At 42.9% G+C, this 15,602-nt stretch overlaps 1 protein-coding gene across 2 annotated transcripts in view; it reads right to left on the bottom strand.

Moving 5' to 3' along the window:
* The window catches only part of LOC143295388 (tyrosine-protein kinase Src42A-like), a 105,727-nt gene that overhangs the window by 36,749 nt on the left and 53,376 nt on the right, over window positions 1-15,602 (bottom strand). For both annotated transcript variants that reach the window (XM_076607057.1, XM_076607058.1), the window contains exon 4: window positions 5,071-5,239. In XM_076607057.1, the coding sequence (XP_076463172.1) occupies window positions 5,071-5,239 (169 nt within the window). The remainder of the gene's footprint in view (window positions 1-5,070; window positions 5,240-15,602) is intronic.

The following is a 15,602-nucleotide window of genomic DNA, read 5'->3' as shown; positions in this document are numbered from 1 at the left end:
CCCATCGCAGCAAAACTACATGAACTATTTAACTACATCTCCACAGACTTAAAACCACGGATATTCCACTGAATGATCGCCATAAAAAGGTTAAAATTGTAGCAGCATCCAAGTCCACCGCTTGCAATGGTCCTTGGTCAGAGAAGACTGTAAATCTATTTCAGCCTTGTCTGATTCTGGCCAAGCCAGAACATCCACCACCTCAGCCCTCCCCGGCCCTGCCATCGCAAATTTCCCATAATTCAGGTTTTGGAGCAGGGGGGGGGGGGGTGCGGGGAGGTTTCTGGGAACTCCCGCCAGCCCTAGAGGCCAGCTGGACGAGGAGGGACGAGGGGGGGGGGAGGGCAGGAGGCGGATACTATGCCTCTGTCCGAGCCTTCCCCCCCTGCCCAGCAGACCCTAAGGACCGCCGTGCAGGATGGGAAGGGGAGGATACAGCGCCTCCATCCGAGGCCGACGATCTGAGTGATGTAGTATGAGCGTCCATCTGGGTCCCAATGGACTGTCTGGGCTGCAACATTTATCATCTTGGGTCGTACGACCGTCGCGTATGACGGTCCCACCTTTGGCAAAGTAGCCTCCACTGTTTTCCGAGCTTCAAAAAAGGGAATTTTCTTCTCTGTCTTCACCTTCTGGATCTCCTCTTTTTTCCAGGTGGGGCAGTCTCTAGATGAAGACGGGTGGCTGCCTCTGCATTTGATGCAAATGGCTGGACTTACGCATTCGCCCTGTTGAACCATCTTTGAACAGGTGCCACACGCCTCTTCCTCCTTGTGGTGGTCTTGCGCATGGCCAAACTTCTGGCACTTGAAGCACAGGAGAGGAGACGGCATGTACAAGGATACATTCACCTGCAGGTAACCAACTCTTATGTCCTTGGGGAGCAGACGGTGAGGAAAAAAGCGTTGGTCAGGACTCCGACCCCTTGCATACCATCACCCTGTAGACATCAGTGACCCCTTGTGAAGACAGTTCATTTTTAATCTCAGCCTCAGACACTCCTTTTAAATCAGGGCATCTAATTACCCCCTTTGAGCAGTTAAGCCCTTTGTGACGGGAGACCTTAACCACCCGATCCACGAATATCACAGCTTTTTGCAGAAGCTGTGATTGCCTCTTCTACTAGAAAGGATCCGTTCCTGAGCCACTTGATGGACATCAGGGCACTGGCTAGACCTTGAAAACCTCTCTGGATGATGAAGGGGCTAAGAGCAGACAAGGGTTTGTCAGCATCAGCACCCTCCACCACAAGCCATGATGGCCAAAATCCAGACATCTCTCAGACTTCCGAATCAGAGTCGGAGTCGCTCTCTGTTTCTGCTCTCCTCCTCTTCGCCACTTTTGGGGGGATTATTTGAGTGAAAGCCATAGTTTTTGAGTTTTAGCATTCATCCCTCCCTTACCCACCCACCATGGGGTCCAACATAGGGGCCAGGGTCAAGGGAACACAACAGTCAAGAACTAAATCTATTCCCCCAATCATGCCCAGCTCCCAGGAACAGAGAACTGGACATTGCGGGGGTTAGCTTAGCCTCTCAACTGCCAGTCTTGACCCAGCCCCACGTAGGGGTAGCCAACTGACACACATGGGCCAGTGTGTGCCGCCTGTCTTAGAAGAGGTCCGAGCCAAAGGGACGTGTTGAGAGCAGTGTGCTCTCTCAATCTCCAGGACCTCATTCCCCTCCATTACAGGTCGCACCGCATAGCGAACACAGCAGGCCTGAAGAAGGCCACAGAGAAAAAAGAGAATGTGGAATAGAAGGCTTGATGGGGAGCTGAAGACAGAAAAAGAGCTGGTAAAAAGGAGAGAGAACAGGGAAAGGTACAGTGGGTCACTTTTAGTTTGGGCCTCACTCACAACCTGTTCGGCATGGGAAGCCCTACCAGGGGCATCAGTACAAAAACTACCACATGTTCAGCCTGAACAGCTACAATGGCTGTGTAGGCTGTCAAATAAGGCCTAGAAAGCAGTAAACCCTTAGAAGCACTGATGCCCCCGCCGACCTAGCTCACTCGATCACTGGCTACTAAGCCTCCTGACCACAACAAGGTAGTGATCCCCCACCCCCACCCCCGGGAGAGGGTCAAGCCAGCCTTACCCCCTCCAGGTTGGGTCAGGATGTAGAAGTGCCACCATCAGTAGCAACCTTTCCTTGGAAAATGGTAATGACAATAGGATTGGAAATGCAGCAGCTACACCCGCCCACCTCCCCACTTCAGTGTGGGGAAACTAAACTCTGTCATGACCAAGATGTCAGTGTACAATGTCTGCACTGCATTGTCAGCACACTGCTCTATGGGAATGAGATGTGTCAACCTATGCCAAGCAGGAGAAGAGACTGAATGCCTTCTACTTGAGGTATATCCGCTGTATCCTGGGCATATTGTGGAAAGACAAAGTGCCCAACACTGAAATGCAGTCTCATGCTGGCGTCCCAACCATGTTCATTCTGCTCAGGCAGCGCAGTCTTCGCTGGGCGGGCCATGCTCATCATATGGAGGAGGGCCGAATCCTTAACCCGGAGAGCGCGATGAGCCACGATCGTGGCTTTCCCGGTGAAGTGCGATGTGCCACAATCGTGGCTCTGTTTACATAAGGTCCGACATCGTATGGCTATGCTTGGCAGCCTTCATAAAACTTTAGTTCTGGTGTTACTGCCTCCCTGCTTGTGCTTGCACAAACTTTGACCGAGTTTACAAGTCCAGATCTTCAGATTTTTGTAAACAATGAGTGACACTGAAGTTGACAAAGCTCAGGAAATGAGTGACCTTGTCACCAGTGATGATTCATTTTCTGACAGGGATTCTGGTGAAAACGGCTTTGTTATTTTGACACTTGGGCATGCTGGCTTGCTTGTTGTTCATTCAGTTTTGTGTCTCCAGCTACAAAAACTGGGGGGTGGGTGATGGGGGTGGGGAGGGGTGGTAAAGTGGGTTAGGCATGGATCTATTGTGATTTCTTGACCAAATCAAGATAGAAAACTGGAAATTATTTTGATTTAAAGCATTCTTGCTGCTTTTGAAAGCAACATGAGCTAAAAGAAAACATTTATTTCTGTTTTTGCCTGTGATTGCATAAAGTATTGTAGATGTGCACGTGCGTGGCGTCGGTGGGTGTGTCTCAAACAAATAATACAATGCTTATAATTTCATTGTTTCAGTTATATTCATATAATGATTCTGCAGCCAGAACATTTTTTGTACAGTTTAATTCCAATTTTGAGATTCTGACTCTGTAAAAGATGTGAAAATACCTATAAACATTGTGGTTGACGTTTTTGGAAAACAAGTGTGCAAAATTTGTTAATTACATCCTATGGAATATCTCCAACTACATACAAGGTACAGCCTTTTTCTTACTTTTATCTGATACTTCGTTCACTCTACTTTCCAAAAATGTATAGGTTTACCTATTTATTCTTACTGATAAGCATACAAATGTCCCAAATCAGAGCACAGGTAGCGGAGGCAAACTATCCCTTTGTTTTAAGCATGATTTCTGTATGTATGTTTTATTATATCCAGCACTTTGAGGGTTAAAGACCTTCTCTATGGAGAACTGACATGAGGCAAGAGAGACAATGGTCGGCTAAAGTTGTGCTTTAAAGACATCTGCAAGAGGAATTTAAAGACTCTCAAAATTAGCACAGAGCATTGGGAAGACGTCCCAGACGACCACTCCAGTTGAAGATACACTCTAACCAAGCAACTGAAATTTGGAGAAGAATGACTGATGTGTGCAGTAGAAGAAAAGTGTACCTGCAGAAAGGAGTTTGCAGCTCAGAGCCAATCCACAGGTGTGACTTGTGTGACAGATACTGTCATTTGCGCATCAGCAGTGCTGTACCCTAAGGACAGACACGAACTTGGATTTATCCATGGTCGACAGGATTTACCCATGGTCAACACTGACAGACGGTGGCCTATGATGACTGTCTGGAATCCACTGCCTGTTGGTCTTCGACACCAACCAACACTCCCTCTGTTCAAATTCTAGCTAAAAACTCATCTGTTCTATGAGGTGTTTTGTGATCTTTTTTTTTCCACTGTTAATTTCAGCAGTCTGTTCATGGGTATGTGTGTACGGCTGAGTGTGGTTGGTCATTTCTGGGCTTGGCCACATATAAAAGGGTGATAGGTGGTGCAATGAGTCTGAATTAACTTAGAGAAATGTGCTATACAATTTCCACTCATTATTATTATTATTATCTGTAGTAGTAGTAGTCGTATTATCATTTCAGAATATGCTGAAAATGTATACATTTTGCAATTTCTTGTCTCATGTAATAAATTTTAAATGGGGACATTATGTGAATGTTTGTTTGTGAAGGCAGTCAGCAAGATGCTTGGATGGTTCATTCTCCTGTCTGTCCCATTTTTTTCATTTGCAGTTTGTTTTCAGAAAAAAGACAAATCAGAAAAACGAAACCCGTTATAAGATGCATCCACAGTCCTTTATGAACAATATTCTACAAGAGATCACATGTTTGAATCTATTTTTCTGTGACACCAAGCAATAGCCGAGTGGTTAAAGTGTTGGACTTTCAATCTGAGGGTCCTGGGTTCGAATCACGGTAATGGCGCTTGGTGGGTAAAGGGTAGAGATTTTTCTGATCTCCCAAGTCAACGTATGTGCTCACCTGTTAGTCCCTTTGTGTGTATACACACGAAGAAGGTCAAATACGCACGTTAAAGATCCTGTAATCCATGTCAGCGTTCTGTGGGTTATGGAAACAATAACATACCCAGCATGCACCCTCCCAAAAACGAAGTATGACTGCCTACATGGCAGGGTAAATAAACAAATGGTCATGCACATAAAACGTTGCATGTATGTATGGGTATATGTGTGCATGACTGAAAACTGACTGAATGACACAGGAAACAAATGATGAGAGTCCAAATGGCAGCCGTCAGTCGGCTCTACCCATGTAGGCAGCCTGTTGTGCAAATGACCTCATGTTTGTAAAGCACTTAGAGCTTGGTCTCCAACTGAGGATAGGCACTATATAAGTATTATATCATTATCATTATCATGTATACAATAAATAGCCAAAGTCAGCAGCTTACCTGGCTTGAGGGTTTTGATGGCCACTGGCGTGGTGTTGTTCCACAACCCCTCCCACACCTCACCAAACTGACCATGGCCAATCTTGCGGATCAGCTTTAGTGAGTTCTTGAGGATCTCCCACTGGTCTTTGGTGTTGTAAGACAACCCATTGGTCTGGGGCTTCTCCACCTAGACAATTCATACCAACCAGACAATGAAATAGTCCAATGCTTGGCCAAATCTACTTGAACAGAAAAGAAACAGATGATTTCCTGTCAAGTGAGTGCACATAAGACTTTTAGCCCTAGTTAATCAGATGCTACCTAAGACATTGGCTGAAACTGCCTCAAGGTTCTGATGGAATTGCTGATTTGTCACCAAAGTCACATGTGATATATGTCCAAGCCAAGAAATGTATCATCCGACAATCACCTCTCCAATGAAAAAGGAATGGCCATTTGTCCTCTTCAGCAATGAAACAGCACTGTCAACCCTTTATAGGTCTATGTCCATGTCCAGTGCTTTTGTACACCCATGCAGACTCTGCAGGTAACAAGTGTACTTCTTTCCTGTGTTTTATTAAGTCTGGAAACATACTTTTTTTCTTTCTTTTTTTTTTTTTTTTTTTGTCTACACACAAAACAATTTTTGTTTGTTTTGTTGTTTTTTTCATAAGCAAAAAAAGACAGTTTAATATACTAAAAGTAAAATAATACTATACTACATTCCTTTTGTTGTTGAAAATTTTCAAAATCAGACACAGTCACACACACAATTACAAGTAGACACACAACAAACTAACATGTGCCCACACACATACCACATGCATACACACTGAGTGGTGGCCTGATTGTAACGCGTCTGCCTATGAAGCAAGAGAATCTGAGGATATGGGATCAAATACAACACTCACCAGAATTTTCTCCCCCTCAGCCTCCACTGGACCTTGCATTGTGTTCTGGATGCTAGTCATTCAGATGAGATGATAAATGAAGTCCTATGTGCTGCATGCATGTAAAAGAACCCAGGGCAACATAAGGCAAAATTCTGAAGAAAAAATCCACTCGTAACAATGAAACAAACAGATGCAGAGTAAAAAAAATAAATAAATAAATTTTAAAAAAAGAAAGAAAGAAAAAAATAAGAGGCAAAGCCTTGATGGCTCACAAGTGACTCCAGTGGCACAACAACAAAAGCAAAGATGCTGATGATGGAAGGGAAGAGAGGGTGTGGGGGTCGAGGGTGTTACAAGTATATACCCATAATGATCCAATCATATTTTTGCTCACTATCAGAAACCAGTGTTTGTCAAATGCAAAGTTGCCTGCTGGAAATGGAGAAAATTTATCTTAAGCAACCTACATCAATGAACTCATCCTTGTTTTACAATCATAACAAAGATCTATCAAAATTTCAATTGCATTTCTAACTTTTCAGCTTTGATAAAATTAATAAATTGAATAAAATTCCCTAAAGCATTTTCAGGATAATACACATGATAATCCCTCGGGACAAATCAAGTTTTTTCAGACACCTTCTCCAACACTGAACAATGCAGACGGATGGCCCATTTCGACCTGCCTGCCTGATCAAGGTTGACACTAAATAATTTTTTTTTAAAAGCCTACTCATTGTCAGAATCTCTGAAAGCCAACACTCAATATTGGAAAATTTGAAATGTTTCTCTCTAAACAATGGCAGAAGTTGACACCTGCATGTATAATTGAAAAATATTCAGATGCACATGCATGGTGCAGCATGACGGTAACTGATACTGCCAGATTTCTTTTAAAATGTTGAATCAGTTGTTCAGGGACGTTATGCAATAAGTGAATCGGCCTGTGCACAAATCTTTCTCTGAATACAATTTAGCGGCTTCCTATCAGTAATATGTCATCGCGAAAAGATTTCTCAATGTTGACCCATGTATTAATGCAACACATCAAAGGTGGTTTTGTCAGAGGCTGGGGTCATGGGGGAGTTCAGGTTAGGGGGTGAATGGGATGGGAAGTGTGGGGGAGGGCTACCATTACTTAGACCTGCCAGTACTTACAGACCTATCATACATTAAACAGTCCAGTTCTTTTGTCAAAATCATCTTTGGTGGATCAGATGCGCATTCTCCCACATAGCAGGCCTATAGATCTAGATCAAAGGCCTAACATATGCAGAAAAGTTCAACAGTGATTGACTTTCACACGAAATGGCTTCCTCTGACATCACCCCCAACTAAAAATTTCAGCATGTCCATTCCAGTAAAACCAATACCCAAAATCTGTATGCAGTAAACAAGTTGATGGTGTAGTTTGTGTTATTCTACTTGTCCTGTACACACACACACACACACACAAACACACACATGTATATCAGGTGCCCCCCCAAAAAGTGAACCGCTTTTTGACAAGAATTTTCTCAGTGTTAGAGAAACCGAATTCATTGAAAATATTCACACAGTAACCTTAGGGTATAATCAACAAGTCTGCAAAATATCTAAAAGTTTGGATGCAAATTATGCTAGTATTGTCAAATTCAAAACAGCATGTAAAAAAATCCTATATCAGAGCCGTGCAATGTGACCTTCATCATGTTCATGCCAGCTGCCAGGTGTTGGCATCTGTCAATCAGTGTCAGTCTAAAAACAGCCTGTCTATGTGTCAAGTCTATTGATTTTGTTTTTATTGTGGTCTGTATCCAAAATCAGTTCTGTCCAAAGTTTCAGTTTGGAAGGATCAACCATACCTTTGAGTGAAAGTGATAAGGTTACCATTTAAAACTGTTTCAAGGAGAAAGACTGGGGTGGAAGAAGGACCATAAAGGAATTTCCAGGCAAGGGGTGGAGTCATGTCACTGTAAATAGACTTATCGCTAAAATACACACTACAGGGTCAATAGACTCGACACCCAGACAAGCTATTTTTTGACTGACACTGATTAACAGATGCCAACACCTGGCAGCTGGCATGAACATGATGAAGGTCACATAGCACAGGTCTGTTAGGATTTTTTGACATGCTGTTTTCAATCTGACAATATTCGCATAATTTGCGTCCGAACTTTTAGATATTTTACAGACTTATTGAAAATACCCGAAGGTTATTGTGTGAAAATTTTCAGTGACTTCGGTTTCTCTATCACTGAGAAAACACCTGTCAAAAAGCGGTTAACTTTTTGGGGGACATCAGATATATATAGCTTCTTTTTAATTTTCTTCTGTTTCAATTATGCCAATCTGTGTGGAATTCAGCAGAATGTAGTTTATCAAAAGCAATATATTTTTCCGTTTGGTATCTGGTTTTTAACAACTGAGAAAATGCTGAATTTGGGTATTACTTCTCTCATTTTGCAGGTGTAAATATACAGAATTTTGAAAAAAGTAAAATGCAGTCTAATATTTTGTCAGATTTGAAATGAGAATCATTTCCTACGATTATAATTGTCTCGTTTAAGGAGAAAGATGAAATATCTCTGCATTTATTATTGATTACCTGCTCTAACTGCTTCTAGAAGATGGTTGCATGTGTACATCTCCAAAATATGTGTTCAATTGTGTTTTTCTCATTATGGCAAATAGAGCATCTGTTATCAGTTTTTACTCCCATGTGTGACAGAACTACATTGGTGGCAAGTATTTTGTGTAGCAGTCATATCTGAAACCACTTTAATAACTTAATTTCCTGAATATTCTTAATCATTTTGAACGTCTTTATCCAGTTAACTTCTGTACACGGTTTGTCATTCCATTTCTTACAAAATTCTGCTTCTGCATTATCCTTCACAAGAACATCGTTAACACAAACTTGTTCCTCTCTTCACTGAGTATATCAGATGTAATGCTCTGGAGTAATTTGATTTGCAATTGTTTTCTAAATGTATATCTAATCTTCGAACAAAGGCATAGCTTAGAAAATTAGTTTGAATATGGTATTTATTGATGAAATCAGTATATGTCATAAAACTTACATCTTAAATGCACAGGTCAGCGATGAAGTAAGCATTCTTATTAATCCATTCATTCTGCCTAAGTGAAATGTTAATATAATAATAATAATAATGTACATTTACATAGCGCCCTTTCTCTCTAAGAGCTCAGGGTGCTTTCCATGAAAGAAAAATATTACAAGTTACATAAATCATTCATGACCACTCTTTCTCAAAATCCCCTCCATGACCTCCTCACAAACACACTCTCCCTTTCCCACTCTTCATACATCCAAAGTTAGCTGACATGGGTGGTATTGGAGAACAAGGAAGCCGAGAGTGCTTATAGATAGGTTATAAAAAGTTGAGTTTTTAGTGACGAGCAAAAAGCAGAAATAGAATCAGATGCAGATATGATGAGGAAGGTTGTTACAAATATGGGGAGCAGCAAAGAAGAAAGAAGGTTCACCATTAGGTTCTTGAATTCACACAAAGTTTGAAAAGGTAACAGTCTGTGGAAGAGCGGAGATTTCTTGTGGGAGCATAAACACTGATAAGGTCAGAAGGATATGTAGGTCCTGCGGAGCCGAAGGCAGAATAGCAGAGACACGCAACTTTGTTTTTAATTCTCGCTTCAATGGGAAGCCAATGTAGTGTGCAGAGGAGAGGAGAAATGTGATCAGTACGTGGGACACTGAGAGTCAGATGGGCAGCATTGTTTTGAAGTTTTTGAATTAGCTGAAGAATATTATGTGGACACCCTATGAGAAAAGAATTACAGTAGTTGACAGCACAAAAGCAGAAATAAAGAGTTTTAGCAGTTTCAACAGAAAGGTACTGACAGAGTTGATGTGACGAAGTTCACAACTGACTATGCCGTATGCGTATCAGATTTACTACCTGAGTGTGCATGCTGAGGTTTGAGTCAAGAATGACCCCAAGGTTCCTTACTGATTTAGAAAACTGAACTATGGCATCATCAACCACAACAGAGGCAGGGAAAGAAGTTGATGTGAACATTCTTGCTGAGAAAATAATCACTGCTTCAGTTCTGTCATCATTTAATTTTAGTTTGTTGAATGCAATCCAGAATTTAACATTGAGAATACAATCCTGTATTGACAGAATCAGACTGTGTACTTGGTTTGGTTCTGCAGACTTCTGTTGCTGAGTATCATCAGCAAAAGAGTGTTGAAGAACAGAATGGCCAGAAATGACATCAGAAAGAGGAGTAGTGTATATAAAGAACAGAACAGGGCCCAGGACAGAGCCTTGTGGCACACTATAGGTCAGGGTTGGATCAGACTTAATGTTACTAACAGAGACAATCTGGAAGCAGTTGGATAGGTATGAAGAAAACAAATTCAGAATTGTTGAGTGAATCCCAAAAACATTTTCAAGTCTGGAAAGGAGTATATTGTGGTCTAATGTGTCAAACGCAGCCGACAGATCAAGCAAAGTTAACACAGTTTACCTTCATCAACAGACAGTAACAGGTCATTAACTACTTTCAACAAAGCAGTTTCAGTGCTATTGGCAGATCCATATGCTGACTGAAAAGAAGAGAACAGGTTATTTAATTCTAAATGGTCTGAAAGTTTATCATTAAAAAGAAAAAAGGTTCTGCTTGTTTCAACTTGAATTGTGGGTTTTACTTTGTCAAAGAAATGTTTATATGCTTGAAATGTGTCTTTCCAAACTAAGTTGTTATATGCACTGAACAAATTATTTGGTCCAAATTTATCTAAGGTTTTTATATTTGGATGCACTGATAACAGAACCAATTTCCACTTATAATTTTCTTATCCAACTTAATTTCAAAGCATGCATAAAGCAATTTAAATCTGGAAATCCTATTCCTCCCTCCCCTATTCTTTTTCTTGATACCTTTCTACGAACACAGTTTTGTTTTTGATTCCACACAAATTTTAAGCTAAGTTCATGTAATGCTTGCATGAATTCATCTGGTGGGTTAGGTAAAAATGTCCATAGATATATGATTTTTGATAGGATTAGAGATTTTAGAACTGCTATTCTACCTGGAGGTGTTAAAATTCTTTTGATCCAAACTTTGCACAGTTGTCTAATTTCCATAAACTTTTCAGTATAATTTATAGTTTCACACTCTGTAAGGTCAACAGTAAGCTATATTCCTAATATTTTAAGTTTCTGGGGGTTCCATTCCATTTTAAGATGTAAATACTTTTTTGTCCATTTTCTTTCTCTTCCTAACCAGATAGCTGATGTTTTCTAATAATTCATATTTAACCCTGATATCTCACCAAAACTGTTTAACAATCTAATTGTTTCTTCAAAGAAAGGTTTATCTCCATTTTGTAAGCACTCCATATCACTGGGAAATTGCGCTATTTTGTGTTCAGTCTGGTTTACTGATACACTCTTAATGTTTCTATTCTGTCTTACCATATTAGCCAATATTTCAGCACACAGGATGAAAAGAAAAGGTGAGATAGGATCACCCTGTCTGCAGCCTCTACTAATATTAAACCATTTAGATGTCTGTCCATTTACTATTATAGTGGCCTAAATGTTTTTTATTAAATGTTTCAATCCAGTTACAAATACAATCCCTAAATCCAAAAGTTCTAATCACTTTCAGCATAAAACTCCAGTCAATTGTATCAAAAGTATTTTCAAAGTCAATACATAATAATAACCCTGGCATATTTGCCTTATTCAAATAATACATTGAATTATATAATTTAGTAGTAGTAGTAGGCCTCCTTCAGTCATGGCTGACCATGGATAGAGTATATCTGACCTAATGTCTAATTGGGCTGTCTGCTTGGACCAAGCAGCATCGCCTGTGACTGTAGAGACCGATGCGAGAGAGACAGTCTCTGTCGCAGTGGTCACATGTGTAAGCTGATGCTGGTCTGTTGGCTGCCGTCCCTTTTTTGCGAGCTCGCTTTTCTGCTGCAGCAGCTGACAGTTTGTCCTCACCAATCCGTAGCTGACTCTTGAGAGTGCTTCTCCATCTGTTGCGGTCATCTGCAAGGTCCTCCCAGGACTCAGTGTTGATCTCAAGTGCCTTCATGTCACGTTTGCAAACGTCTTTGTATCTTTGCTGTGGGCGGCCGATGCTTCTCTGCCCCGTGGCAAGCTCTCCATAAAGGATGTCTTTTGGGATGCAACTATCTTCCATGTGGCAAACATGGCCCAGCCAACGCAGCCAACGCTGTCTCAGCATGGTATACATGGTCGGGAGACCAGCACGAGTCAGGACTTCGGTGTTTGTCACCTTGTCTTGCCAGGAGATGCCAAGTATGCGCTGTAGGCTTCTCAGGTGGAAGGTATTGAGCCTCTGACAAGCATGTGTGGTCCATGCCTCACTGCCATACAGCACAGTACTGAGGACGCAGGCATTGTATACAGCCATCTTTGTCTTCGTGGTCAGCTTGGGATTTGTCCACACTCTTTGTGTGAGGCAGGCTAGCGTTGTGGCTGCCTTCCCGATCCTCTTGTCGATTTCGGTGTCAAGGGAGAGGTTGTCGGTGATGGTGGACCCAAGGTAAGTGAATTGATGGATGGCTTCAAGCTCGTAGTCATCAATGGTGATGGCTGGTGGAGATGGCGTGTCTTGGCCTAGGACATTTTGTCTTCTGAGACTGATGGCAATAAATCATATATTAGCTCCAGTATATCTTCTAGGTATAAAACCTGTTTGGTCTTCACAAACTAGAGAAGGCAATACTGATTTGATTCTAGCTGCTAGGCACCCAGAAGGAGGATTTTTTTTTTTATTATACTCCATGTTTGATGATACATATACTTACCATGTCAAACTGATGCAAACTAGGCCTATCGGTTTGCTCTGCTTGGCCAAATTTTGCGTGGCTAACAGTGAAAAGATGACCCCTCTTGCCTGGTCCGCTCTTAGCCAATTAAACACCTCTAAAAGCTATAAGTGCTGAATCATTCCGTGGCCATCAAGAAAAATGCCCCATGAGAACCACAGCAGAGACACAGGGACGGACGGGCGGGCATTCGAGTTTGACATGGTAAGTATATGTATCACCAAACATGGAGTATAATAAAAACTCCTCCTTTTGGTGTCATATACTATACCATGTCAAACTAATGCAGAATTTAAAGCAAATGGAGGAGGGCAACGCCTACTGGTTTGTATTGGGAGCCGTGTAACAGAGACGGCAGTGTCAGCCGCGACAAAGGAAATCCCCTTGGAACCGTCAGCCCTGGTCATACGGAAATCCCTGAGGTAGAAGTTGATGAAGGGATTCTCAGACCGCCAGAAGGCTGCCTACAAGACATGCTGCAGTGGCACTGAGTGCTGGAAAGCAGCCTAAGTAGCTATGACCCGCACTTCGTGTGCTCTGGGATTAAGACAGATGATATCCCTGTGAGAATGAGAGTAGGATCTACAAATGACTTCAGAAACCCAGCGGGAAATGGTGCCTGCAGTGATGTCTTTCTTGCAATTTTCATTGAGGGAGATGAGAAGACGTCTCTGAAAAGAACGCCTATGGCAAGACCTATCCCAATAGTATTTGAGGCATCGAATAGGGCAGAGATGCCTATCCTCATCATCTTGGGCAAGAATATCAGACAAAGGTCTGACCCTCACAGAGGGGGAAGGGAAATGAAATGAAATTATGGTGCTTAGAGCCTTGCCGACCACTAAGGCCATCTCAAGGCTATCGCCACATTAATACCTACTACAAGGGTAAAAAAAACAAGTCACCACTTTAAGCTTTCCACTCAAAGTTTAAAAAACTTTCCATAGTTAAAACCCTTCAAATCTGATTAAAAATGTTCACTTCTTTCAAGAAGTCCATCAGCGCCCACGGAGGGACATCATGAAACAAGGTCTTCAAAGAAACCGCCGAGTAATGTCTCTATCTAACGTCATGCAGATCCCAACAGTCAAGGAGCACGTGTTTCACGGTGAGAGGCTCATCACAGGGAATACATCGAGGGGCCTCTTCCCTCTTCAACAAGCAAGAATGAGTAGTAAAAATAAAATAAAAAAGTGTGCCCCGCATGCAGTCTGCACAGCACAGACTCCTCCTTTCTGTTCTTCACCCCTGATGGGAGGGTCTCTTTTAGGTCTGGACGGATCTGGAACAGGTTGTTGTCCGTCTGGGTGTTCCACTCCTCTTGCCAAAGATCCTTAACATAAGTGTTCACCTTCTGCTTCATGGCTGTGTATGGTACGAAGGATCTCGATAATTCTTTCTTTACAGCGTTCTTGGCCAACTGGTCTGCCCTTTCGTTACCACGGATGCTAACATGTCCAGGAACCCAGGCCAACACAACCTCGTATCCTTTCTTGTTACGAGAGTAAACGCTTCGTAGAATTCCAGCAGTTTGGGATGAGTCAGATTCATGCAGGCGATCGCCTCCAGGGCAGACAAGGAGTCGTAAAAGATCATGAATCTCTTTTGTTTTGAAGAGAGAACCATTTTTACTGCCAGAATCAGTGCAGTCAGTTCTGCAGTGAACACTGAGCTGTTAGATAGGATGTGTTCCACTGAGGACTGGTTAGGAAAGGCGGGACAGAACGCAGATGCAGCGACTCCATCCTCTGACTTGGATCTGTCAGTGAAGATTTTTTGGAAAGTGGGAAAGTTGTGGCAGAGTTCTGAAAAGTAAGTTCTGTAGGCCAGTGAACTGGTGGAATTTTTACGGTATGAGGCCAGATCGAATCGGACCTCAGTTTTTTGTATTCAAAGTCCTGTCCAATTCCGGCCAAGCCGGAATATCCACCACCTCGGCTTTCCCCGACCCTGCCGAGGCCGCAACCCTCCCCTCCTTGGGTTTTGGAGGTGCGGGAGGTTTCTGGGCACTCCCACTAATCCGAGGGGCAGGCAGATGAGGGGTGGGACGAGGGGGAGGGGACAGGAGGCAGACACCATGCCTTCGCCCAAGGATTTCCCCCCCTGCCCAGCAGCCTCTGAGAACCACCGTACAGGATGGGAAGGGGTGGATACAGTGCCTCCACCCAAGGCCAATGGTTTTACCAAAGTCAGTATGTCATCCATCTGTGTCCCTGTGGACGTCGTCTGGATCACAACGTCCACCATCCTGGGTCTGACAATAGAAGCGTATGACAGTCCTGCCTTAGGCAATATAGCCTCCACTAATTTATGGGCTTCAAAGAATGATATTTTCTTCTCCGTCTTCACCTTCTGGATTTCCTTTTCTTTTTTCCAGGTGGGGCAGTCTTTAGACGAAGACGGGTGGCTGCCTCCGCAGTTCACACAACGGGCTGGACTGACGCACTCGCCCTGGTGCACCACCTTTGAACAGGTGCCACACGCCTCTTCCTCCTTGCAGCGGTTCCGCATGTGTCCGAATTTCTGGCACATGAAGCACCGTAGAGGGGACGGCACGTACAGACTTACGTTCACCCGCAGGTACCCGACTCTATATCCTTGGGAACATTCGAGCAGCTGAAGGTGAGGAAGAATGTGTTGGTCAGGATTCTGTCCGACCCCTTCCTTACTGTCACCCTGTAAACATTTGTCACTCCCTGAGAGGACAGCTCACTCTTAATCTCTGCCTCAGACACTCCTCTCAACTCTGGGCATCTGATGACCCCCTCAAGCAGTTCAGTCCTTTGTGAGGGGAGACCTTCACCACCCTATCCACA

The sequence above is a fragment of the Babylonia areolata genome, chromosome 20 (genome assembly GCF_041734735.1).
Source record: "Babylonia areolata isolate BAREFJ2019XMU chromosome 20, ASM4173473v1, whole genome shotgun sequence".
Lineage (NCBI taxonomy): Eukaryota > Metazoa > Mollusca > Gastropoda > Neogastropoda > Buccinidae > Babylonia > Babylonia areolata.
The sequence above is the reverse complement of the archived record's forward strand: the minus strand, read 5'-3'. Positions and strand labels throughout refer to the sequence as shown.